Below are 24,635 nucleotides of genomic sequence, written 5' to 3'. Positions count from 1 at the left end.
CAGAATTCTGCATTTAATGAGTTACCTTTTTAGGTTGCCAAAGACCAAGTCAAGCATATAATGTTCTAAATCTTTTACAATGCTGGTCCTCTCTCATACTTACCATGAAGCGGTGTAAAAGGTGTGAGGGGGTAGAGCCCGACTGGAAAGGCTTTTGAGGAGGTGTTGGCATTGGCCCACTATAAGAAGGTTTGTAAGGATAAGCTTGCGCCTTAATAGACTGATCGTCATCTACTCCTTCAGGTTTCTCAGCATCACTGGCTTTTAAGGATGGAACATCTAAAAACAAGCAGGAAAATGGTTGGCCGAAATAAGTTTTGCAAGCATACATGCAACCCATTGTAACCCATTTCAATTTAGGAATACACCAAGACTAACATTTCCCATAGTTATAACTGAAGGAGTTGCAAATGTAGGCATTTCACCTAAAGAATTATCATCATCCAAGATGGCTCGTTTTTTTGCATGACCAGAAACCGGCATAAAGTTGTCATCGTCATCATTTCCTTCGGAAGCCTGATGATCAATCATATCTCCATTTAAGAAATCTTCATTGTCATCATCACCATCAAAGAGGTCGTCATAATCTTTTGTTGCAGCACTTGAAACCTACATAGCAGAATTAAACCAAGATTTAACCATCACCCAATTTAAAATTAAATGTGTCATTATTAAACCCAATGGAGCCTCTGAATATAGCTGTTGTATTGTGCGCCTGTGGGCTGGATATCAAGTCTGACTAAGGTTGAGGGTGCAGTCACACGTTCCGTCAGCAATGCATTTTCAAACACAGTGCAATCGGAAGGGGAAAGGCTTGTGCCTTTCACATTTGCGTTCCCTCTGATCGGTCGGTAACTAGCACCATATCTTTTGCAATGTTTACATGCACAAACATGTAATGCTCGTTACCAGACGCATGCATTTCCTCTGAAATGCAGATGCAATTGGCACTGTTAAGATTACATTGCGTTTCAAAAGGCATCGCTGACGGAAAGTGTGACCATACCCTCTATGCAGACTTTATAACCCCCCCCCCCAATAGATTTTACATTTTATCCACAAATTGCAGTACCTACAACATCCAAACAGATGAGCATAACTTACCTTTGTGCTGGCTGACACACCACCCCCTTGGCAGACATGCTCCAGAACTCCTAGATTGCCCTCACTGTCAGTATAAGCAACTTGTGGCAGCTTTGGGTGCCATGAGAGACAACAGACTGTAAACCCCTTATCATGTTGCACCCTGGTGAAACAAAAACACAGAGTTGAAGATGGATATAAAACAGGTATACTATAACAGATAAAAGCTTTATAAAAGCTTGGTGTCACTGAGGATAAAATAAAATAAATAAAGGTATTGGATATGGACTGTAATATATCTAACAATCAGCATAGTAAAAAGTTATGAGGAGTTTATGCACTTACTAGTGGTTGGGATGACAAAAGTAAAAATCCCACTGCTAGGAACTTCATTTTATGAAATGGAAACACCTAGATTGAAGCTCTTATGCCTTTAATAACAGGAGAACATATAGGTACTGCATTACCTTTCCAAGCAGGCTTTGCTCGACACATTCCAAGCCACAATTCGGCCATCAATACTTCCAGCTATAACGAACTGTCCACATGGAGACCAGGTCACCACATTGAAAGGCTGAAATATTATTTAGAAAAAGTTCCGATTTAAATCGTGTGCAGTTAACACAGCGTCTGTGCTCTCAAAATGAAAAACAAAACAAAACAAGAAGCACGCCGCAAGCATAAACTGAGCCTGAGTTTTTCTGTCAAACACTATGAGCAGTTTCCAGGGGTTTTATATGCACAAATTTGGTAAGCTAATAAAGTGAACCCAACTCTGCCCTGCGCTCTCCTCCACTATGAGGGTGACAGTGTCAGCTGGTAGTCCACAGTGTCAGAACCCACCATTCTGATATTAATGACCCTATTGAAAGGTCATCAGTATACAGGTAAATTTTGGCTGCAAGTTGAGCATATGCCAGCCAACCTACAGAAATGTAACCCCTTCCTGCCAAAGCCTTTTTTTGTTTTTGCGTTTCCATTTCTTACTCCCACTTTCAAAAAATTTCTTAACTTTATTTTTTCCACTAATTGTGAAAAAAAATAACAATAATAATTTTATTAGATAGAGAGATATAGATAGATAGATCTCAGAGAGTGTGGCAGCACTCAAGATACGGCTGAGAACAACTCAGGTGCACATCCCAGGACCTAGACCAGGGTCCATACACATACAAAAACACAAAAAAAATGGAAGCACTCCGAGATTCAAAATGTGGCAAAAAACGTACTTGTTTATTCACACGTGTCAAGGCTATACCCACACACATATTAAGCACTAATATATACCACAATACCAATATTCCTGTGTAAGACTAAAACAGGAGACACGCCTTTTGATCTATGAAGAAATTAAAACAACGTAGATTTTACCTGAGTTACAAAGTCATCAGATAAGGTAAAACTCATCATCCAAGCATCCCTCTCATAAAACTGAATTGTTTTATCAACTGGTACAGCAAGCAACTATCGAGATAAAATGTAGTATAAAAAATTTAAAAACACGAAGAACCAAAGACAAACAAAACAATGCAAATCTTCACCATTTTTTATATTTTTTTATATACAGTGGTATGAACCTTTTATGAATTCCTGGATGGCTTATAGCATTGTATTGATGTATATGGTGATATTGTTATGTTACAATTAAGCACAGCTACAGACAGGAGAGGGACATTACCAACTCAGGTATTTATGACATATCCATTTCATATATGAATTACACATACCTCAAGAACAGAGGTCTATTGATTTCCCCATCACTCATTTTTAACCCTTTAATGACCTCACCCTTTTTTTTTTTCATTTTTCACTCCCCACAATTAAAAATCTATCATTTTTTATTTTTACACGTAGAGTGCCATCTACTGGAAAGCGGGGGAAAAATTTCAAAATGTTGTGAAATTTGGGGCGTTTTCTTGTGCGCCACAAATGACATGTCTTCCTTATTCTTTGGGTTGGTGCGCTCACAGGGATACCAAATTAGTATAGGTTTTATAATGCTTTCATACATTTACAAAAATTAAAAACTAGAGGGTTTTTTTTTATATCTTTTGGCATGTTTAAAAAAAAAAAAAAAAACATTTTTTCATATTTACTTTTACTATTTTTCATACTCCCTAGGGTACTTTACCCCTAGGTGGTCCGATTGATCCTACCATATACTGCCATACTACTGTATGGCAGTATATGGGGATTTTCCACCTCATTCATTACAATGTGCTGATTGCACATCATAATGAAAGTGTTAAAACGAGACAGCCTCGGTCTTCGGAAGACGGGGAGCAACGATCCTCGGCAAGATGGCGGCGCCCATCTTAAACCCGCCAGCAGCTTTGCGGGCCGATCGCGCGAGCCCTCTTCATGCACCCGCAGCCGACCCGTGCTATTACGTCACGGGTCGTGAAAGAGTTAAATAGGAATGGAGAGTTTGGTTTGTACGACCACCACTATCACTGGAGCACCAAACATAGCCAAAGATGTTGTGATCTGAATGGAGTGTGAATGGTCAGTTCAACCCCCAATCCATTCAAAGAGAGTCAGATTTCAGATCGGGACCACATCTTTATTATAACCTCAGCACTGGCAGGGGTTTTCCCACAAAGAAACTTACTGATCAGTGGGAGTCTCAGTGAGACCCCTACAGATCACAAAAACGAGGGGTCCGATGGGGTCACACGTACCTCTGTCGGACCCTTTGCTGCTTCATCGGACTAATGAAGCAGACGGCCGTACATTAATCTCTAGGGAGCAGAATAGTCATGCACGGCCGTCTGCTCCATTAGTCTGATGAAGCGAAGGACCGCTCCTTTTCGTAATCTATGGGGGTCTCAGCACTGAGACCCCCACTGATCAGCAAGTTAGGCCTTATCCACGGGATAGGGCCTAACTTTTCTTTGTGGGAAAACAACTTTAAAGCTTTGGTGCTGCGAGGAAGGTGGAGAAAGAAGGAACCGATATAGATGCCATTTTTAGAGTGCCATTATCAACTCACCTTTCCATTCTTTGGTTGCCACGACAGGCGGCAAATTGTCTTGGCATTGATAACATCATTACATTTTGGTAAAAGGGACAAGTTTACTTCGCAAACCTAAAAAAGTAATGAACTAAATTAGTTACACTATAGGATCTTTCCAACTGTGAAGATGTTATTTCAGTGCACACACTGACCTCTTCTTCAATGTTCCAAATTCTTACTGTACCATCACATCCGGCAGAGGCCTAGAGATTAACAAGCTTATTAATATCATATATACACATATCCATAAATAACACACTATTTTACCATTTTATGTATTCCATAAAATGGCAATAGACATTGATGATGGAAAGTGCAAGGGACTTCGATTCTACATCTCCTAGCAGGAGATAAACCAGGACAATCTAGTTTATTATTGCTGTAAAGAAGCTGTAAACTACAGGTTTCTAGTGTGAATAACAATTTAGTACACACCAAATACTCATCCTTGGGATCAAATGCAACACTTAGGACAGGGGCGTTATGTCCACGTAGAGTCTTCTGTACACTACTGTCATCCACCTGCACAATTTTGATCAAGAAATCCCTACAATAATAAATTGGAAATAAAAATTACAGTTACTCTATAGTTCCTATTTATAGACATAAAATTATGCAAGACATTGAAGCATGCATACAGCACTGGAAAGTTTTACTACACGGTGACCACAAAACAACATTCAACAGAACATAATTAAAAAAAAAAAAAACACAGGCACATAGGGGGGGCATTTATTTTAGTTTTTTTATATTTATGATGTGTCAACGCCAAAAATGTGCCTCCAACACTTATTTGGGCGCAATTTTTGGTGCATATTTAGACCAACTAAAAGCTGCTCTACCAAGTTCTATTTCACCTTCATGAATGTGAATTCAAGCACTTTTCACTTTTCTATATATAGGTAATAACAGAAGAACAATGAACAGAGTTATAACAACTGTCTATGGGGAAAGCAAAATAATATAAAATAATTGAAGACAGGAAAGTATTATTACCCTGAACCAGCTGCAATTTTGGTGCCATCAGAGTTGAAGACCACATGATTGGCATTGGTGGTGAAGCGCGTCAAAATTCCATCTGGATCCCCATCTGGGAACGTGTGCATCTGAACTGCATTGTCGGAAGATGCAGTTACCACTTTTCCATTCTGACAAAAAAAAAAAACCTATATTACAAGAATATATATAACATTGTCTAAAAGTGCAACAGAGAACAAATGCTGCTTTGGTGTCCCAGTGGCATGAGCAGCGGGGCGTTTTCTTACATTCACTGATATAAGATGTCATTTTCCTGGAATGTCTTGTCTTAGGACTATGGGTTACAAGTGATACAATTACTAACTTGGACACTTAAGTAAATAATTGGTTATAGCAAAGATACAAATTAGAATAAGCTTACTTTTACAGCAAATGAATAGGCCTTTTCTCCAACGCTGATGGACTTTGGGTCATCATCCTCTATATTTTCCCAGACCCGAATGTCTCCATCACTGCCGCAAGTCACTAGATAGCTGAGAAGCGTGCATACAAAATCTTATTATCTGCAACACAGTCATCTCATTTACATGTAAACTATCCCCAGATAACAAATGCACTAGGTCACTGATGTGCCTAGAACAGACTGAAGATACATTTCTGTGCTGAAAGAACAGTGTAAGGGTGCTTTCACATTGGGTTTGTTTTTTCACATCCGGTTTCATTGATTTTAGTGGATGCCTCCCTGAGCCATTGATTTCCGTAGATGTTTTTACACTGCTTCAAACGCATCCGTTGTGCATGGAAAAAAGTTTTGAAACCTGTTCATTGATTTTCACTGATGCGGATCACGGAGGGCAATAGAAGTCCATGGGTCCGCAGGAAAAAAAAAACCTGTTGAAAGGTCAGTGTTTTTTTCACTGATGAGGCTGAGAAACCAGATGTTTCCAATAGTAAACCTTTTTTTTTTTTATTGTGGACGCAGACACAAAATGAAAGCAAAATGGAGACAAAACACAACGGATACTGAGTGTCAACTCCTTTGTGAAACCACCCTAAGTACTCTTCTGGATACCTCCAGCTACAGCTTTTTGGCATCTGAGATCAACGTCCAAGGAGAAACTCAGATTCTAAATGGACGTGAAGGCTTTGGAGACAAAGTATATTTTCAATAGTGTATTGCAACTGGTAGAGGTTATGAGAGATATAAAGAGAGAAACCTACCAATAAAAAGCATGTTGGAATTAATGGGCTGACCACGATTGACTTTCATGATTGACATGAAGTTCCTTTGTGTAAATATAAACCCAGGGTCACTATCAATTGCAGCCATGTCAAATGTGACAGTGCAGAATAAATACCACTGTAATGGAGGGAGAAAATCCCTTTTACACAAATGTATGCCCGGGTGACCCCTCCCCTCTCCATAGAGATGCACACGGGGAAAGATAGGACATTTCCTATGTTTTTCACATGTACGGAGAGGTACAGTGCCACACGTGTGTAGCATCGTTTCGCTCCGTACGGCAACTGCCGTCTATGGGGGACAAATATACAGCCATATGTCCCTCATACATTCATGTGAATTGGGCCTAAGCTGCATTCACACGAGCATGTGATTTGTCCAGGCCTGTATTTCCGTGCTGTATGAATCTGAAAATATGTGACTATTTTCATCCATATGGGCTGGCAAATGATGGCTGCCTGACTATTGGCTGGCTGATAGAATGCACTTCTCACTAGTTCTGGATACTGCACGTATATACGGAAGCATTTGATGCATAACTGTATGCAGCCTGTATTTTACATGTTCTGCATGCTCCCTAGAAGTCTATGGGAACAGAAACACTGGAGAAAATAGGACATGCTCTATCTTTTTATATGGCTTGCTTACGGTACAATATGGTGACAATATGGCCATATAAATGAACGGCCGTATTGCCCATTGAAATGAATGGGGCTGTATGCTACCCGTATACACGGCTATTTTCATACATTCGAGTGAATGCAGCCTAAACCCCAGGTTACAGTATAAGGTTTCTATCATACACCGGTTATGATCGCCATAAGCTAGCCACAAGAACAGTCGTCATAGAGCCCAACATGTGTTATACCATATCTGGAAAAAGGCTAGAGCATGCTCTATATTTTGCCATCCGTATGGCAGGGCTATACGGCTCCCTACGGAGAGGGGAGGGAAGCGGCGAGGAGAGGTCACCCCACCCCTTCTCCAGCAGGTATGTACGAAAGGGGTCCAAGCAAGATTCTTATTAAAATACACCAATAAGTCAATTTCTTTACCTTCCCGTTTCATTAAAACAAACGTCCGTGTGACCTTCGAGGTGGGCATAACGCATAGGCTTCTTCTCAGCAGGCATATTCTACAAAGCTACAAAAAAAAGCTATCAGAATACAACAAATGTAGTTTCTATACTGTACCTACAACAATCACACTGCTACATGTAATTTTTTCACCAAAGATCACATGGCTGCTTGTATTACAGCTAATAAAAGTGAACTTGGTTGTATTGTCATCTGCAACTTGCTGAGAGCAAAAAGAAGTACACTCCTCGGAAATCCAGCAAGCCGGCATTTCTGTTGACTATAATGTTGTTATATCTTCCGTATAAGGTTCCAATAGACCCTTATTTACCGGCATTAGCTGTGATGCAAGCACCCGTGATGTTTGTACAATTTGATTCTTAATCTGGGGATAGGGGTAACCGATTGGTGTTACATATGTGTATCACTGGTAAATGCAGTCCTCTATTCTTCAGATCATTTGGGGGGGTCTTGGCAGATCAACTTCCCAACAATTCATTCATCTACCTATACTGTAAATAAGGTAAATGTAAAACTTTATGAACTCCCTTGAAGGGGTTTCCAATATTGATCAACGACTCTTCATAGTTCATCAATTTTAAAACAGAACACCCCTTTTGTAAAATGTGCGAGTATGACTTGTACCAAATATTAAAGGACACCAGTCATCAGGTCTGTGTCACTTGTCCTGTCACTACTACCTGTTGGAGCAGCTCACAAGGATCCCATCCCAGCCTTTATCTAGTCAATTCATACATTAATCATTGTAAAATCATCTTTTCATTATTATGTAAATGAGGCTGATGTCACCCCTGTTACCCCTCCCCTCGCTCATGTCTGTGTGTAATGTATAGTAAAGCATAGTGTCTGTGCTGTATCTGCTGAGTTCTCCTATACACATGTGTGACATCAGACATCTACACAAGTACCTGACATGTTCTGCTATACACATGGCTGCCTGGAGCGGTTGTATCTCTCTTATACACATAAGCTGGACAGCTTGAATATGATAATGACTCATTGAACATCTCACAGGTCATTTGCAAACAGGCATGTAGAGGGACAATGAAGGGATAGAGGTAATGCTTTCTAATGGCAGTTTATGAAAATATATTTAGTTTAGGGGGTTAATTTGCCTGACGAGTTCTCTTTAAAGGAGTTTTCCCAAAGGATACGGCCTAACCTGCTGATCGGTGGGGGTCTCAGTGATGTGACACAGATCACAATGTACCCCCATCAGGCCCTTTGTCACTCCCCATCAGCTGTTCCGCTCATCTCATGAAACAATGAGGGGGTTGACGGGGGACCATTGAACACCCCTCCATTCTTGTTATCTGTGGGAGTCTCATCACCGAGATCCCCAGCGGCCTAACTTGTGGGAAAAACCCTTTAAGTCTTAAACGGGTAGTCCAAGTTATTCAAGTTTCCCCATATCCATGGCGGGGGTCCCAGTGTAGGTATTCCCACAGATCGATAGAACAGGGGTCCTTGTACCCCAAATAATCAGAGCAGCCGGTCACACATATTGCTGTTCTATTTATCACTATACAATCAGATATGTCTGTCAGTTCCAGGCAGTGAATGGCACTCCACTCATTTGGAGAACTCGAGTTCTCCCCCATCCAGTAGCCTGGGATAACATGCTTTGACTGGACAACCCCTTTAAGTAATTTCTTCAGGATATTCACCCATGAATAGAAGCGTGGAAAGAACTTTTGACAAGTGACATCATATACTGCAGAACGGCTTGTAACCTAATACATAATTGCAGAATAACATATATGAGATATATGTCACACCAATACTGCACAAAACCCATAACAGCAGCCATACAGGACACCTACCGGGTAACTACGGATCCTCACTCTGCGCTTTCAACTTTCGCGGGTGAATTTGCAGCTGCTGGCGGGAACCTGTGTGACAGGGAACCGGAAATGCGTTCCATCGTGTAGCAGCGGAGCGTTCCAAACCTCGCTCCCAGAATCCACTGCCTGTATCCTGCCAGAACGAGACACCAGTCAGGGATGGGAGTCCTGCGCTGTTAACCCTGTAATTGCTGAGCACAGGTTTTACCAGCGGTTTCTACAAGGGGTCCACTGTCTTCTGCAGGATGTCATGGCCTCAGAATAAATTGTGCTTTCCTTTATATTTATCATTTATTTACCTGTCGATCGATTATGTAAGTAACGTGCAATCGCAAGTTACAGATACATGTAAAAGTCCTTAGATTATTGAGCCTCTATAAGAAAAATAATGCAGAAAGTCTTTATTAACCCTTTATTGATTTTGCATTTACATTTTAGCTGCTCTACTCCCATAGGATGCGATCACACGGTGCGTTCTTGATGTCTTTTCAAATGTATTGAAAACGCACCAAGAATGCACTGTGTGACCGCACCCATTGGTGGCGCTTTAGAATGAAGGGAAGTCTGGATACTGCACTTGTAAGAGCAGTAGATTTTCTTCTATCTAGGGTAAGGGCTGCTGTCAGCTGTGGGGGCAGATACTCGGCTTTTATTTACTTATATCTGACACCTAATAATAATGTTTATTTATTTAGCACCATCAAATTCCGTGCTTTACAAATCATGGGGGACATATACAGATATAACAATACATTACAGAGTACAAACATTCATATGGAACAATAGGAGAGAGGGCCCAGATCACAAGAGCTTACAGTCTATGAGGATGAATGGGGGATACAAAAGGTAAAAGAGCTTGTATAATGGTCTAGCCATTCTGGTGTGACTCGGGAGAAGTCCTGGAGATGTACATGAAAGGTTTGAATTAAGGTTGAGATTAATCTAATATCACTGGCCAATCTAAGAACGTGGGTTGGGCGATAGAGGGGTGCAGACACTTTCCTCCTATGCCCCGAAACCCAAATTACCTACGTCCTCTATGTTGTTAAGATACACCTGTTTTTTCTCTGATGCACTTTGAGAATAATCATTAATTGATATATATTACCTAAGTGATCTGCTTTTCCTTACAATACAGTAATTACAGTACAATATTCGTGAAAGTTTTAGGCCTATTGCCCATGAGTAAGTTTGATGTATTGAATTCAAATTGCATGCTTGCTGTAATGTCCAGTTTCTAAGAGGTTTAGCCAGACACGGCATACAATTCGAGGGCAATGGGCTATAACATTGCTGTGCAGCTACTTATTTTCAAATTGGATGTGATGTAACGACTAGCTATCAGGTCCGCAATAACCTTGGGTCTCTGATGGCTCAAGTATTGGGTCTAACATTAGGTCTGTGATGGCTCAACAGAGCATATGCCAACAACAGAATAAAAGATTTGTTAAGGTGCGGTTACACATACCCCTAGGGGTGCTTTTACATGCGGTATTCCTGCCGTGCGGACAAACCGCCGTGTACTGGAGATGAGGAGGAGGTGACCCCTCCTCCCTCCATAGGAAACAGGGGCGCACGGCCACACACTCGCCGAAAGATATAGCATGCTCTATCTTTTTACGGTGTGGGGTGCGGATCGGTGCCACACACCGTATCCTCCCCCATGCCGCTATTGCCGTCTATGGGGACGTACATGCGGCCGCATGCACTTCCCTGCAGACAGCCGTTTGAATGAGCCCTAGCTCTGCGGTTTTTATGTAATCGCTAGTGATTAGTAACCAGAAACGGATGTCTTACATTTATACAAGACATTTATGCTCTGGTTACCAATCCAAGTTGTTGGACCTCGTTCTAGGTAACCAATAAAATTTATGTTTGACAACATCTATTGTTTTTACTCATGAGGGACGAGAGGTGAAGGCCTATAAATGGCATTTGGCAGATGGGGAAGAGTAGCACAGATTTTGGATATAGAATTATGGACTACTGAATACAAATAAATAAGGTTGAGCCAAGGAAAGGACAAAGAATATGCAATGGATAAGTTACTCAGATTGAACTGTTGCATGAGTAAAGTACACCACATGAAAAAGCACATGCATCTATTTTTCATTATTCCTCATAATTCTTTTTTTCCTGTCACAATTAAAGTCATAAGGTTTCATGTCCCATGATATTTAACAATAACTGACTAAGAAGTCTGTTGTCCGTCAGACTGGTACAGGCCAGCATAATAGACTAATATTACAAAAATATATACAGTTGCAAGAAAAAGTAAGTGAACCCATTTGAATTACCTGTAGTTCTGGATTGATTTTTAAAGAGTTTTTCCAGAATAAGGATACAACAGTGAGTGTATTCGGCGGTCAAGCTACATTCTCTGTGTAGTGGTCAATCCCAGGAACTGCAGCGGATCTCCGTTCTCTGTTGACAATCCAGTGATGGGCCATTACAGTAAGAAAACAATGGCATCCTTAAAGGGGTTGGACACTCTTTTACATAATTCACCCATTTGCTTTTCTGGATAGTCCCTGAATGTTCCAGTGGTTCTGCAGTCCTGCTACTTAATGTTGTGATGTGTTCAGATGTCTTTGTCACTGAGGACTCACTGTGAGTAGAAAGACACAATAGTTGACACCATTAGGACGTCCTTCAGCAGTGAGAGAGAGGAAGTTGTATATACATGCAGAGGGCAGCATGGTGAAAACAGGGAAAGGCTGAGGGCGCATTCACCTGATGAGTTGTGTCACGTTTTTTGATGCATTTTTGACGCATTGCAAAGGCTTCAGCCTTGATCACATGCTAAGGTTACATTACGTTTCCACTGCCTCTGCTAAAACGCAATCTAACCTCAGCAAGTGATCAAGGCCGAAGCCTTTGCAATGCTCCAAAAACGCATCAAAAAACGCAACACATCTTGTGAAAACGCCCTTAAGCTTTCAAATGAGGCAAAGACACAGATACACATATATGCAGACACATGTCTAATGGAATGTATTTAACTCTCCCAACATTGCTCTTTATCCCTGTAGCGGCAAGGCCATGTTCTGGGAGGTGGCTCACTGCCATCTCTGACCCAGTATTCCCAGTTCCTCTTCCTGCTCAAGTCACCAGATTGACCCCTTACAGGCAAAGCATGGGTTAAAAAGGGGATTGTTTGCAGCCTGTGTAAGAGGCCTTGCACACAAATGTTTGTTGTGGCCGTTGTTACAAAGATAACACACAGCCCCATATATATCTAATATGGGTCCACACACACAGCTGTGGTTTCCATCATCCACATCCATAAGCCAACTGTCCCACACTTGCGAGTGTGATTAAATGAACTCGCATCACACTCGCAACACGTGCTGCCAGGATCTCCTGGCCTGAACACTGCAAACCGGGACTGGACTCAGCGTGTCAGTTCGGGCCGGAAGATCCCGGCAGCACGCGTTGCGAGTGTGATGCGAGTTCATTTAATCACACTCGCAAGTGTGGAACGGGCCTTAACCTTGTTTGTGGCTCAGGCAGTCTCTTTCAAGAGTGGACAAGTAGTTTAAGGGCTTTATCGGATGTTGCAATTTGCAGTAATTGCAGTAATGGTACATCAAAAATGCATCTTTTTTTTTTTTTTCTGGCTAGATTTGCAAGTAAAACACAATGGGGGACATTTACTATGGCGTTTCCGCCAGTTTTGTGGCGCTCTCACCACATGTTCTGCTCTCCGACCTATTTATTAGCTGTCGGGGACAGAAAAAATGCCTTTTTCCGTCTGCTCCGACTCTTCTCCGAAAAGGGGCGTGGCTTTGGCGGAGTGGAAACTCAGACACAATTACTATGTGTCGCAGCCCTTTTTGGGCGGTGTAAACTGACGGAAAGTAGACCAAAAGAAAACTGGTCTAGCAGGGACTGTTGGACACATTTCTGGTGCTCGGGACAGATTTTGTCCCAGGGACAGAAAATGGTCTCGGCGCCAGAAATGTCTCTGCACAGCTCTACAATATTAAATGTGTGTCTTCTTACCGAGAGCAGGTCGGTAACAAAGCCAATGCAGACACCGACACTGTAAGTAAATGTCCCCCAATTTGTTTTACCCAGAAAGTCAAGAAATGCATCTGAACATTCCCAATTAAAGCATTAACTCCCTAGCCAACCACCAGATGGCGGAGCATGAAAATTTTCTGGTAATTTCTTAACTGGACAAGTTTCATAGATATACAAGCAGGACTGAGGAGTCGGTAAGTTCTGACTGATTCTGGCTCCGATTCTACAGCCTTGTTCTCGATTTTATTAGGAGATCTTATTATTATTATTATTATTATTATTATTTTCTGAGGATACAGTGTTCATAGATAATAGACATAAACCCCAGTGGACTAGGATTTTTGGCCCCTCTTTACTAATGCATTGAAATACTGTGCAAGTGGAAGGATACAGTTTAGATATGGAGCAAAGATGCAGATTACTCTTTATTTACTTAAAAGAATGACAAATACAATTAGACTGTGACAATTACATATAATTCACATCTATGGGGCGCAGTTTTTCTACTCCTACCACCTTGTATCACCATATGTCCTTAGAAAAAGATTTACTTTAATAAACGCTTCAGAAATCTCACTGCTGTCTTCAGGTGTTTGAGGAATATAGAGCTTCTCCATTTACATTATCTACAGTCCTCCTGTCGTCTACGCTAGGTAGAAAGTGCATGGGTCTCGCGTGTACATGATATACATTAAACTTATATTTCTACTGAGCAAAATTTATAGCAATTAAAAAACCCATAGATTTGTAGCCCTTGTTTTTTCTGTAATGTTGACCTATAAGTTCCAAAGTGACAATTGCAACAAAGTGTTCGTACAACATACTTATATCAGCAATAGAGATGAGCGAACACTAAAATGCTCGGGTACTCGTTATTCGAGACGAACTTTTCCCGATGCTCGAGTGCTCGTCTCGAATAACGAACCCCATTGAAGTCAATGGGAGACTCGAGCATTTTTCAAGGGGACCAAGGCTCTGCACAGGGAAGCTTGGCCAAACACCTGGGAACCTCAGAAAAGGATGGAAACACCACGGAAATGGACAGGAAACAGCAGGGGCAGCATGCATGGATGCCTCTGAGGCTGCCTAATCGCACCATTATGCCAAAATTATGGGCAACAGCATGGCCATGACAGAGTGACAGAATGAAGCTAGATAGCATCTAAAACATCCAATAATTGACCCTGACACTATAGGGGACGGCATGCAGAGGCAGCGGCAGCAGCGGCAGGCTAGAGAGTGGCATGGCGACATACCCTAAATGGACTCAGGCTTCAAACCAATGGGTGGCAGAGAGGAACCAAAGGAGGTGAGCAAGAAGCGCTCAAATAATATCGCTACATGATAAAAGTTTGCCAGTATATTTTGTGGATTACACAGCAGGGTGGCGACAAAGTTAACATGGAAGCCATGAAAACAACCCCAAATTCTGCCTGACACAGCTCGTTTGATAAGGGGACCATGTATGCTTACAGTTCATGCCAGTCGCTGCACTTGCTGCCAGTCTCCTTTCGAATAGTTTAAAATAATAATAACCCTCATCCATAAAGCTCTGTATAATGCTGCACCCCCCTACCTCTCCTCTCTTATCTCAGTCTATCGCCCAACCCGTGCTCTTAGATCCGCCAGTGATCTTAGATTAACCTCTACCCTAGTGCGGACCTCCCACTCGCGTCTCCAAGACTTCTCTAGAGCTGCACCAATTCTATGGAATGCTCTGCCCCGGACTATCAGACTAATACCTAACCTCCAAAGTTTCAAACGTGCTCTTAAAACCCATTTCTTTAGGCAAGCCTATAACACTCATTAACTGCATGAAGTTTTAACTCTTCTACTAACCCGTCCTGTGTCGTCCTCCCATCTGTTATCCAGCAACCAACAGGCACCAGACTTCTCTGCAGTCCCATTCACCCTGGACCTGGTATATAAGATGACGGCTGAGTGTTTCAAGCGACAGCAATTCCATTTATTATATTTTTTTCTATTCCCTAAGAAGAATGGCTTGACCATTAAATATTCTTTTACCTCGTGTTACCCCATCATCTTCATAAACCGTAAGCTCTGGCGAGCAGGGACCTCACTCCTGTTGTTCCATACAAATGTTGTGCTCTGTTACATTACATTTGTATTTGTTTCCTATGATTTGTAAAGCGCTGCAGAATATGATGACGCTATATAAATAAAGATTATTATTATTATGGAGGCAGTGAACTAGTAGTAGATTAAAGGTGCTGCAACTATGTTAGTTGGATCTTGTGATGGAGCTGGCGCTCTGCAGCCAGGCGAGCTTTCACCAATCCAAGCCCCTGTTTCTAGGCTACTCCCCAAACAGCACTTCTAAGAACCTTTTGTATAAGATCAAGTGTAGTAGCGTTCTTATAAGTTTAGGATATGCCGGGTGAGGGGAATGTAAACAGATGCGCAAGAAGCGCTGAAATAATATCCCTAAATGGTAAAAGTTTGCCAGTATATTTTGTGGATAACACAGCAGGGTGGCGACAAAGTTAACAACTTTGATGTGGAATCCATGAAAACAACCCAAATTTCTGCCTGACACACCTCGTTTGATAAAGGGACGATGTATGGAGGCAGCTATATGGACGACTTTTGGAGGTAGCAATGGAGACAACGTGTGGAGGCTGCTATGGAGACAATTTAATTTGGATAGTGCCTGTATGTGGCAGTCCCAAACATTTTTCAAACCAGAGGAGCAGGTAGGTGGCCCTCCAGTAAAATGGAATAGATTGAGTGCCTGTATGTGGCAGTCCCAAAAATGTTTCAAACCAGAGGAGCAGGTAGGTGGCCCTCCAGTAAAATGGAATAGATTGAGTGCCTGTATGTGGCAGTCCCAAAAATGTTTCAAACCAGAGGAGCAGGTAGGTGGCCCTCCAGTAAAATGGAATAGATTGAGTGCCTGTATGTGGCAGTCCCAAAAATTGTTCAAACCAGAGGAGCAGGTAGGTGGCCCTGCAGTAAAATGGAATAGATTGAGTGCCTGTATGTGGCAGTCCCAAAAATGTTTCAAACCAGAGGAGCAGGTAGGTGGCCCTCCAGTAAAATGGAATAGATTGAGTGCCTGTATGTGGCAGTCCCAAAAATTGTTCAAACCAGAGCAGCAGGTAGGTGGCCCTGCAGTAAAATGGAATAGATTGAGTGCCTGTATGTGGCAGTCCCAAAAATGTTTCAAACCAGAGGAGCAGGTAGGTGGCCCTCCAGTAAAATGGAATAGATTGAGTGCCTGTATGTGGCAGTCCCAAAAATTTTTTAAAACAGAGGACCGGGTAGGTGGCCCTCCAGAAAAATGGAATAGATTGAGTGCCTGTATGTGGCACTCACAAAAATTGTTTCAAACAGAGGACCGGGTAGGTGGCCCTCCAGAAAAATTAAATGCATGAAGTACTATAGCAAGAGCCAGTGGGCCCTGTCAAAAAATAGCCATTTTCCTCTGCTTTACTGTACAAAGAGGAGGAGAAGGAGGAAAATGAGGAGGAGGAGGAGGAGTGGATCAATTATTCAGGTTGAGCTTCCTTCACCTGGTGGAGATTGGAAATTCTGAGAAATCCAGCCTTTATTCATTTTAATAAGCGTCAGCCTGTCAGCGCTGTCAGTCGACAGGCGTGTACGCTTATCGGTGATGATGCCACCAGCTGCACTGAAAACCCGCTCGGACAAGACGCTAGCGGCAGGGCAGGCAAGAACCTCCAAGGCGTACAGCGCCAGTTCGTGCCACATGTCCAGCTTTGAAACCCAGTAGTTGTAGGGAGCTGTGTGATCATTTAGGACGATGGTATGGTCAGCTACGTACTCCCTCACCATCTTTCTGTAAAGATCAGCCCTACTCTGCCGAGACTGGGGACAGGTGACAGTGTCTTGCTGGGGTGACATAAAGCTGGCAAAAGCCTTGTAAAGCGTACCCTTGCCAGTGCTGGACAAGCTGCCTGCTCGCCTACTCTCCCTCGCTACTTGTCCCGCAGAACTACGCACTCTGCCGCTAGCGCTGTCAGAAGGGAAATACTGTTTCAGCTTGTGCACCAGGGCCTGCTGGTATTCATGCATTCTCACACTCCTTTCCTCTGCAGGGATGAGAGTGGAAAGATTTTGCTTGTACCGTGGGTCCAGGAGAGTGAACACCCAGTAATCGGTGCTGGAATAAATTCTTTGAACGCGAGGGTCACGGGATAGGCAGCCTAGCATGAAATCTGCCATATGCGCCAGAGTACCAACGCGTAAGAATTCACTCCCCTCACTGGCCTGACTGTCCATTTCCTCCTCCTCCAACTCCTCCAACTCCTCTTCTTCTGCCCATACACGCTGAACAGTGAAGGACTCAACAATGGTCCCCTCTTGTGTCTCGCCAACATTCTCCTCCTCTTCCTCCTCATCCTCCTCCACCTCCACCTCCTCCGATATGCGCTGAGAAACAGACCTCAGGGTGCTTTGGCTATCAACAAGGGAATATTCTTCCCCCGTCTCTTGTGACGAGCGCAAAGCTTCCGACTTCATGCTGACCAGAGAGTTTTTCAACAGGCCAAGCAGCGGGATGGTGAGGCTGATGATGGCGGCATCGCCACTGACCATCTGTGTTGACTCCTCAAAGTTACTCAGCACCTGACAGATATCAGACATCCACGTCCACTCCTCATTGTAGACTTGAGGAAGCTGACTGACCTGACTACCAGTTCTGGTGGAAGTTGACATCTGGCAGTCTACAATCGCTCTGCGCTGCTGGTAAACTCTGGATAACATGGTCAGTGTTGAATTCCACCTCGTGGGCACGTCGCACAACAGTCGGTGAGCGGGCAGTTGGAGGCGGCGCTGCGCTGCCCTGAGAGTGGCAGCATCTGGGCTGGACTTCCTGAAATGCGCACAGATGCGGCGCACCTTCGTGAGCAAATCAGACAGATTGGGGTATGTCTTGAGGAAACGCTGCACTATCAGATTTAACACATGGGCCAGGCATGGCACATGTGTCAGTCTGCCGAGTTGCAGAGCCGCCACCAGGTTACGGCCGTTGTCACACACAACCATTCCCGGCTTGAGGTTCAGCGGTGCCAGCCACAGATCAGTCTGCGCCGTGATGCCCTGTAATAGCTCTTGGGCGGTGTGCCTTTTGTCGCCTAGGCTCAGCAGTTTGAGCACCGCCTGCTGTCGCTTAGCGACGGCACTGCTGCTGTGCCTAGAGCTACCGACTGATGGCGCCGTGCCCACGGATGGTAGTTCGGAGGAGGAGGTGGAGGAGGGGTGGGAGGAGGAGGAGGCATAGTAGGCCTGAAACACCTGGACCGAGGTAGGCCCCGCAATCCTCGGCGTCGGCAGTATATGAGCAGCCCCAGGGTCAGACTCGGTCCCAGCCTCCACCAAGTTAACCCAATGTGCCGTCAGCGATATATAGTGGCCCTGCCCGGCAGCACTCGTCCACGTGTCCGTGGTCAGGTGGACCTTGTCAGAAACGGCGTTGGTCAGGGCACGGATGATGTTGTCTGACACGTGCTGGTGCAGGGCTGGGACGGCACATCGGGAAAAGTAGTGGCGGCTGGGGACCGAATACCGAGGGGCGGCCGCCGCCATGAGGTTGCGAAAGGCCTCGGTCTCTACTAGCCTATAGGGCAGCATCTCCAGGCTAAGCAATCTGGAGATGTGCACATTAAGGGCTTGGGCGTGCGGGTGGGTTGCACTATATTTGCGTTTCCGCTCCAGCGTCTGGGGTATGGAGAGCTGAACGCTGGTGGATGCTTTGGAGGATCGTGGAGGCGACGATGGGGTTTTTGTGCCAGGGTCCTGGGCAGGGGGCTGACTAGCAGCTGACACAGGGGAAGGAGCAGTGGTGTGCACGGCCGGAGGTGAACGGGCTTGTTGCCACTGAGTGGGGTGCTTAGCATTCATATGCCTGCGCATACTGGTGGTAGTTAAGCTAGTAGTGGTGGAACCCCTGCTGAGCCTGGTTTGGCAAATGTTGCACACCACAGTCCGTCGGTCATCCGGTGTTTCCTTAAAGAACCTCCACACTTCTGAAGATCTAGCCCTCGCCGCAAGAGCCCTCACCACGGGAGCTTCACTAGTTGACAGTGGCGCTGATGCACCAGCTCTGGCCCTGCCTCTCCGTCTGGCCCCACCACTGCCTCTTCCAACCTGTTCAGGTCGAGGACTCTCCTCCGTCTCAGAAGCACTGTGTTCACCCGGCCTCTCAACCCAGCTTGGGTCTGTCACCTCATCATCCTCCGATCCCTCAGTCTGCTCCCCCCTCGGACTTCCTGCCCTGACAACAACTTCCCCACTGTCTGACAACCGTGTCTCCTCATCGTCGGACACCTCTTTACACACTTCCACTACGTCAAGAAGGTCATCATCACCCACAGACTGTGACTGGTGGAAAACCTGGGCATCGGAAAATTGCTCAGCAGCAACCGGACAAGTGGTTTGTGACTGTGGGAAGGGTCCAGAAAACAGTTCCTCAGAGTATGCCGGTTCAAATGGCAAATTTTCCTGGGAGGGGGCAGACTGGGGGGGAGGAGGCTGAGGTGCAGGAGCTGGAGGAGTGGGGATTTCGGTGACATGGGTGGACTGCGTGGAAGACTGACTGGTGGTGGACAAATTGCTCGAAGCATTGTCAGCAATCCACGACATCACCTGTTCGCACTGTTCTGGCCTCAACAGTGCTCTACCACGAGTCCCAGTAACTTCAGACATGAACCTAGGGAGTGTAGCTCTGCGGCGTTCCCCTGCTCCCTCATCAGCAGGTGGTGTCTCACCCCGCCCAGGACCACGGCCTCTGACCCCTGCAGTAGTTGGACGCCCACGTCCCCGCCCTCGTCCTCTACCCCTAGCCCTCGGGTTAAACATTTTTAAAATGAGAGTTATAACTTTTTTTTTTTTTTTACTTCTTTTTGTTTTTTTTTGTGTTTTTTTGTGTTTTTTTTTTTTTTTTTGAGTTTTTAAAACCAAACAATCCTATCCTATTGCTATGGCTATTTTCTAGCCAAGTATCAAAGGAAGCACACTACTATGCCAGATGAGATGACACTGAGTTATTGCCTAATAGAAATCCAACCCCTACTGAATTTTGCCACTTCGGCCTTTGCTATGGATATGTGCGCCACTAAGCGCAGAACACAGCGGTCGCAAGTCTCACTACAAATTGCTCAGAATTGGCAAGTACATGCACTGCAGAAACTACAGCCACCAGCAGATCAACCAGAAATCAAATATATAGAACGCTACTGTAGGCTTCAAGAAGCTGTTTGTATTCTCCTATGGCTATTTTCTAGCCAAGTATCAAAGGAAGCACACTACTATGCCAGATGAGATGACACTGAGTTATTGCCTAATAGAAATCCAACCCCTACTGAATTTTGCCACTTCGGCCTTTGCTATGGATATGTGCGCCACTAAGCGCAGAACACAGCGGTCGCAAGTCTCACTACAAATTGCTCAGAATTGGCAAGTACATGCACTGCAGAAACTACAGCCACCAGCAGATCAACCAGAAATCAAATATATAGAACGCTACTGTAGGCTTCAAGAAGCTGTTTGTATTCTCCTATGGCTATTTTCTAGCCAAGTATCAAAGGAAGCACACTACTATGCCAGATGAGATGACACTGAGTTATTGCCTAATAGAAATCCAACCCCTACTGAATTTTGCCACTTCGGCCTTTGCTATGGATATGTGCGCCACTAAGCGCAGAACACAGCGGTCGCAAGTCTCACTACAAATTGCTCAGAATTGGCAAGTACATGCACTGCAGAAACTACAGCCACCAGCAGATCAACCAGAAATCAAATATATAGAACGCTACTGTAGGCTTCAAGAAGCTGTTTGTATTCTCCTATGGCTATTTTCTAGCCAAGTATCAAAGGAAGCACACTACTATGCCAGATGAGATGACACTGAGTTATTGCCTAATAGAAATCCAACCCCTACTGAATTTTGCCACTTCGGCCTTTGCTATGGATATGTGCGCCACTAAGCGCAGAACACAGCGGTCGCAAGTCTCACTACAAATTGCTCAGAATTGGCAAGTACATGCACTGCAGAAACTACAGCCACCAGCAGATCAACCAGAAATCAAATATATAGAACGCTACTGTAGGCTTCAAGAAGCTGTTTGTATTCTCCTATGGCTATTTTCTAGCCAAGTATCAAAGGAAGCACACTACTATGCCAGATGAGATGACACTGAGTTATTGCCTAATAGAAATCCAACCCCTACTGAATTTTGCCACTTCGGCCTTTGCTATGGATATGTGCGCCACTAAGCGCAGAACACAGCGGTCGCAAGTCTCACTACAAATTGCTCAGAATTGGCAAGTACATGCACTGCAGAAACTACAGCCACCAGCAGATCAACCAGAAATCAAATATATAGAACGCTACTGTAGGCTTCAAGAAGCTGTTTGTATTCTCCTATGGCTATTTTCTAGCCAAGTATCAAAGGAAGCACACTACTATGCCAGATGAGATGACACTGAGTTATTGCCTAATAGAAATCCAACCCCTACTGAATTTTGCCACTTCGGCCTTTGCTATGGATATGTGCGCCACTAAGCGCAGAACACAGCGGTCGCAAGTCTCACTACAAATTGCTCAGAATTGGCAAGTACATGCACTGCAGAAACTACAGCCACCAGCAGATCAACCAGAAATCAAATATATAGAACGCTACTGTAGGCTTCAAGAAGCTGTTTGTATTCTCCTATGGCTATTTTCTAGCCAAGTATCAAAGGAAGCACACTACTATGCCAGATGAGATGACACTGAGTTATTGCCTAATAGAAATCCAACCCCTACTGAATTTTGCCACTTCGGCCTTTGCTATGGATATGTGCGCCACTAAGCGCAGAACACAGCGGTCGCAAGTCTCACTACAAATTGCTCAGAATTGGCAAGTACATGCACTGCAGAAACTACAGCCACCAGCAGATCAACCAGAAATCAAATATATAGAACGCTACTGTAGGCTTCAAGAAGCTGTTTGTATTCTCCTATGGCTATTTTCTAGCCAAGTATCAAAGGAAGCACACTACTATGCCAGATGAGATGACACTGAGTTATTGCCTAATAGAAATCCAACCCCTACTGAATTTTCCCACTTCGGTCTTTGCTATGGATATGTGTGCCACTAAGAGCTAAACACAACGGTAGCAAGTCCCCCTGCTAATTCCTCACAAAATGGTAATAGATGCAAATTAAAATAAAAAAAGTAGAACGTTATTGTAGCCCTAAGAAGGGCTGTTGGGTTCTTTGAGAATCACTCCTGCCTAACAGTAAGCTAATAGAACACCCTAACGCTTTCCCTGACCAGCAGCAGCTCTCTCCCTAGCGGCATCCAGAGACAGAATGATCCGAGCAGCGCGGCCAGCGGCTAGTCTATCCCAGGGTCACCTGATCTGGCCAGCCAACCACTGCTATCGACGTGTAAGGGTACCACGTCATGCTGGGTGGAGTGCAGAGTCTCCTGGCTTGTGATTGGCTCTGTTTCTGGCCGCCAAAAAGCAAAACGGCGGGAGCTGCCATTTTCTCGAGCGGGCGAAGTATTCGTCCGAGTAACGAGCAGTTTCGAGTACCCTAATGCTCGACCGAGCATCAAGCTCGGACGAGCATGTTCGCTCATCTCTAATCAGCAACAATCTTACTATTCCTAGGAAGAGCAGATTACACTATGAAACATAATAGAGGTCCTACTGTTGCAGGTATATAACCACAAGCACAAGTCACTGTGCTGCTGACAAATGCAGATTTTTATGTCAACCTTGTGTTACCCATTTGTAATTGGGGTACACGTACCACAGATTGCGAATCACTGGTCTGTACATGGAAAAAAAAAATAGCTCTGACCAGTGCATTGTGGCCAAGATTGCTCAATAAATTCTCAACAACTTGCTGTCCATATTATAAGTTATGTGAAATGTGCAAACTCCAACAAGTAATTTTACAGGATATTATTCTCAAATATTTCCTGATGTTCTTGTATGAGGGTTTGTGTTTCATGGTACAAGTTGTGTTTTTCAATTGCTCCATTAACCACTTAACGAGCTGAGCCAACTTCATACAAGGTGGGTGTTTTCAGCATATACATGGGTGTGCAGAGTGCTCCATGATCTGTGCCGGCTCAGTGCGCATGCGCGGCATCCTGCTTAGCATTGAGTTTGCGTATCGCTGTCCCTTGCCTCTCTGTCAACACTTTGTTACTGGAATGAGTGGCAATCTTTATTTGTTGGTCATTCCAGATTTGTATCGCTGTAAGGTAGCATGACTTTTAATGGGGTCACTGTATAATGTTTATTCAGATCTATCTACATACGTTCCTTTACAATGGTGGGTGGGCAAGTGGCTGGCATTACAGTGTGGTGGGGGAGGGGGCCAAGTGGTTGGCATTACGGTGTGAGGGCAGGGGACCAAGTAGCTGGCTTTACAATGTGTGGAGACAAGTGGCTGGCATTACATTGTGGGGGGAGGGGGCCAAGTGGCTGGCACTTTAGTGAGGGGGGGAACAAGTTGCTGGCATTACAGTGTGGGGGTGGAGGGACAAGTGGCTGGCATTACAGTGTGGGGGTGGAGGGACAAGTGGCTGACATTACAGTGTGGGGGTGGAGGGACAAGTGGCTAACATTACAGTGTGGGGGTGGAGGGACAAGTGGATGACATCATAGTGTGGGGGAAGGGGCCAAGTTGCTGGCATTACAGTGTGGGGAAGGGGGGACAAGTGGCTGACATTACAATGTGGGGGTGGAGAGACAAGTGGCTGACATTACAGTGTGGGGGTGGAGGGACAAGTGGCTGACATTATAGTGTGGGGGGAGGGGGCCAAGTTGCTGGCATTACAGTGTGGGGAAAGGGGGACAAGTGGCTGACATTACAGTGTGGAGGTGGAGGGACAAGTGGCTGGCAATACAATGTGGGGGTGGAGAGACAGGTGGCTGACATTACAGTGTGGGGGGAGGGGGCCAAGTTGCTGGCATTAGAGTGTGTGGGTCCAAGTGGCTGGCATTACATTGTGGGGGTGTAGGGACAAGTGGCTTGCATTACAGTGTGGAGGTGGGGGCCAAGTGACTGGCATTACAGTGTGGGGGTGGGGGGACATGTGCTGACATTACAGTGTGGGGTTGTGGGGACAAGTGGCTGATGTTACATTGTGGGGGTGGGGGGACAAGTGGCTGACGTTACAGTGTGGGGGTGGGGGGACAAGTGGCTGACGTTACAGTTTGGGGTGGGGGGACAAGTGGCTGACATTACAGCAGTGATGAGATGTGCTGTGATGGAATGAATGTAATGAGTAAGTATACATTCTTTTATTCTATTTACATTACCTGAGGATGGGTGAACTGAAAAAAAAATGCCATCCATTACT

The 24,635-nt window shown here is 44.5% G+C and overlaps 1 protein-coding gene across 3 annotated transcripts in view; it reads right to left on the bottom strand.

The window, feature by feature from the left end:
* The window catches only part of WDHD1 (WD repeat and HMG-box DNA binding protein 1), a 32,032-nt gene extending 22,638 nt beyond the window's left edge, over window positions 1-9,394 (bottom strand). Inside the window, exons 1-12 of one of the 3 annotated variants that reach the window (XM_072116118.1) lie at window positions 9,241-9,394; window positions 7,376-7,463; window positions 5,499-5,610; window positions 5,096-5,247; window positions 4,535-4,646; window positions 4,252-4,302; window positions 4,076-4,171; window positions 2,455-2,547; window positions 1,551-1,657; window positions 1,105-1,246; window positions 426-609; window positions 104-279 (exon numbers count right to left, since the gene is read on the bottom strand). In XM_072116118.1, coding sequence (XP_071972219.1) covers window positions 104-279; window positions 426-609; window positions 1,105-1,246; window positions 1,551-1,657; window positions 2,455-2,547; window positions 4,076-4,171; window positions 4,252-4,302; window positions 4,535-4,646; window positions 5,096-5,247; window positions 5,499-5,610; window positions 7,376-7,452 — 1,302 coding nt within the window. In that variant the 5' untranslated portion in view covers window positions 7,453-7,463; window positions 9,241-9,394. Of the gene's footprint in view, window positions 1-103; window positions 280-425; window positions 610-1,104; window positions 1,247-1,550; window positions 1,658-2,454; window positions 2,548-4,075; window positions 4,172-4,251; window positions 4,303-4,534; window positions 4,647-5,095; window positions 5,248-5,498; window positions 5,611-7,375; window positions 7,477-9,240 lie in introns of all 3 variants that reach the window. The other 2 variants (XM_072116119.1, XM_072116120.1) reach the window with 2 other exon arrangements.
* Window positions 9,395-24,635: the final 15,241 nt, after the last annotated feature.

This window comes from Engystomops pustulosus, chromosome 7 (genome assembly GCF_040894005.1).
Source record: "Engystomops pustulosus chromosome 7, aEngPut4.maternal, whole genome shotgun sequence".
Classification (NCBI taxonomy): Eukaryota; Metazoa; Chordata; class Amphibia; order Anura; family Leptodactylidae; genus Engystomops; species Engystomops pustulosus.
This window is presented reverse-complemented; position numbering and strand designations above follow the sequence as displayed.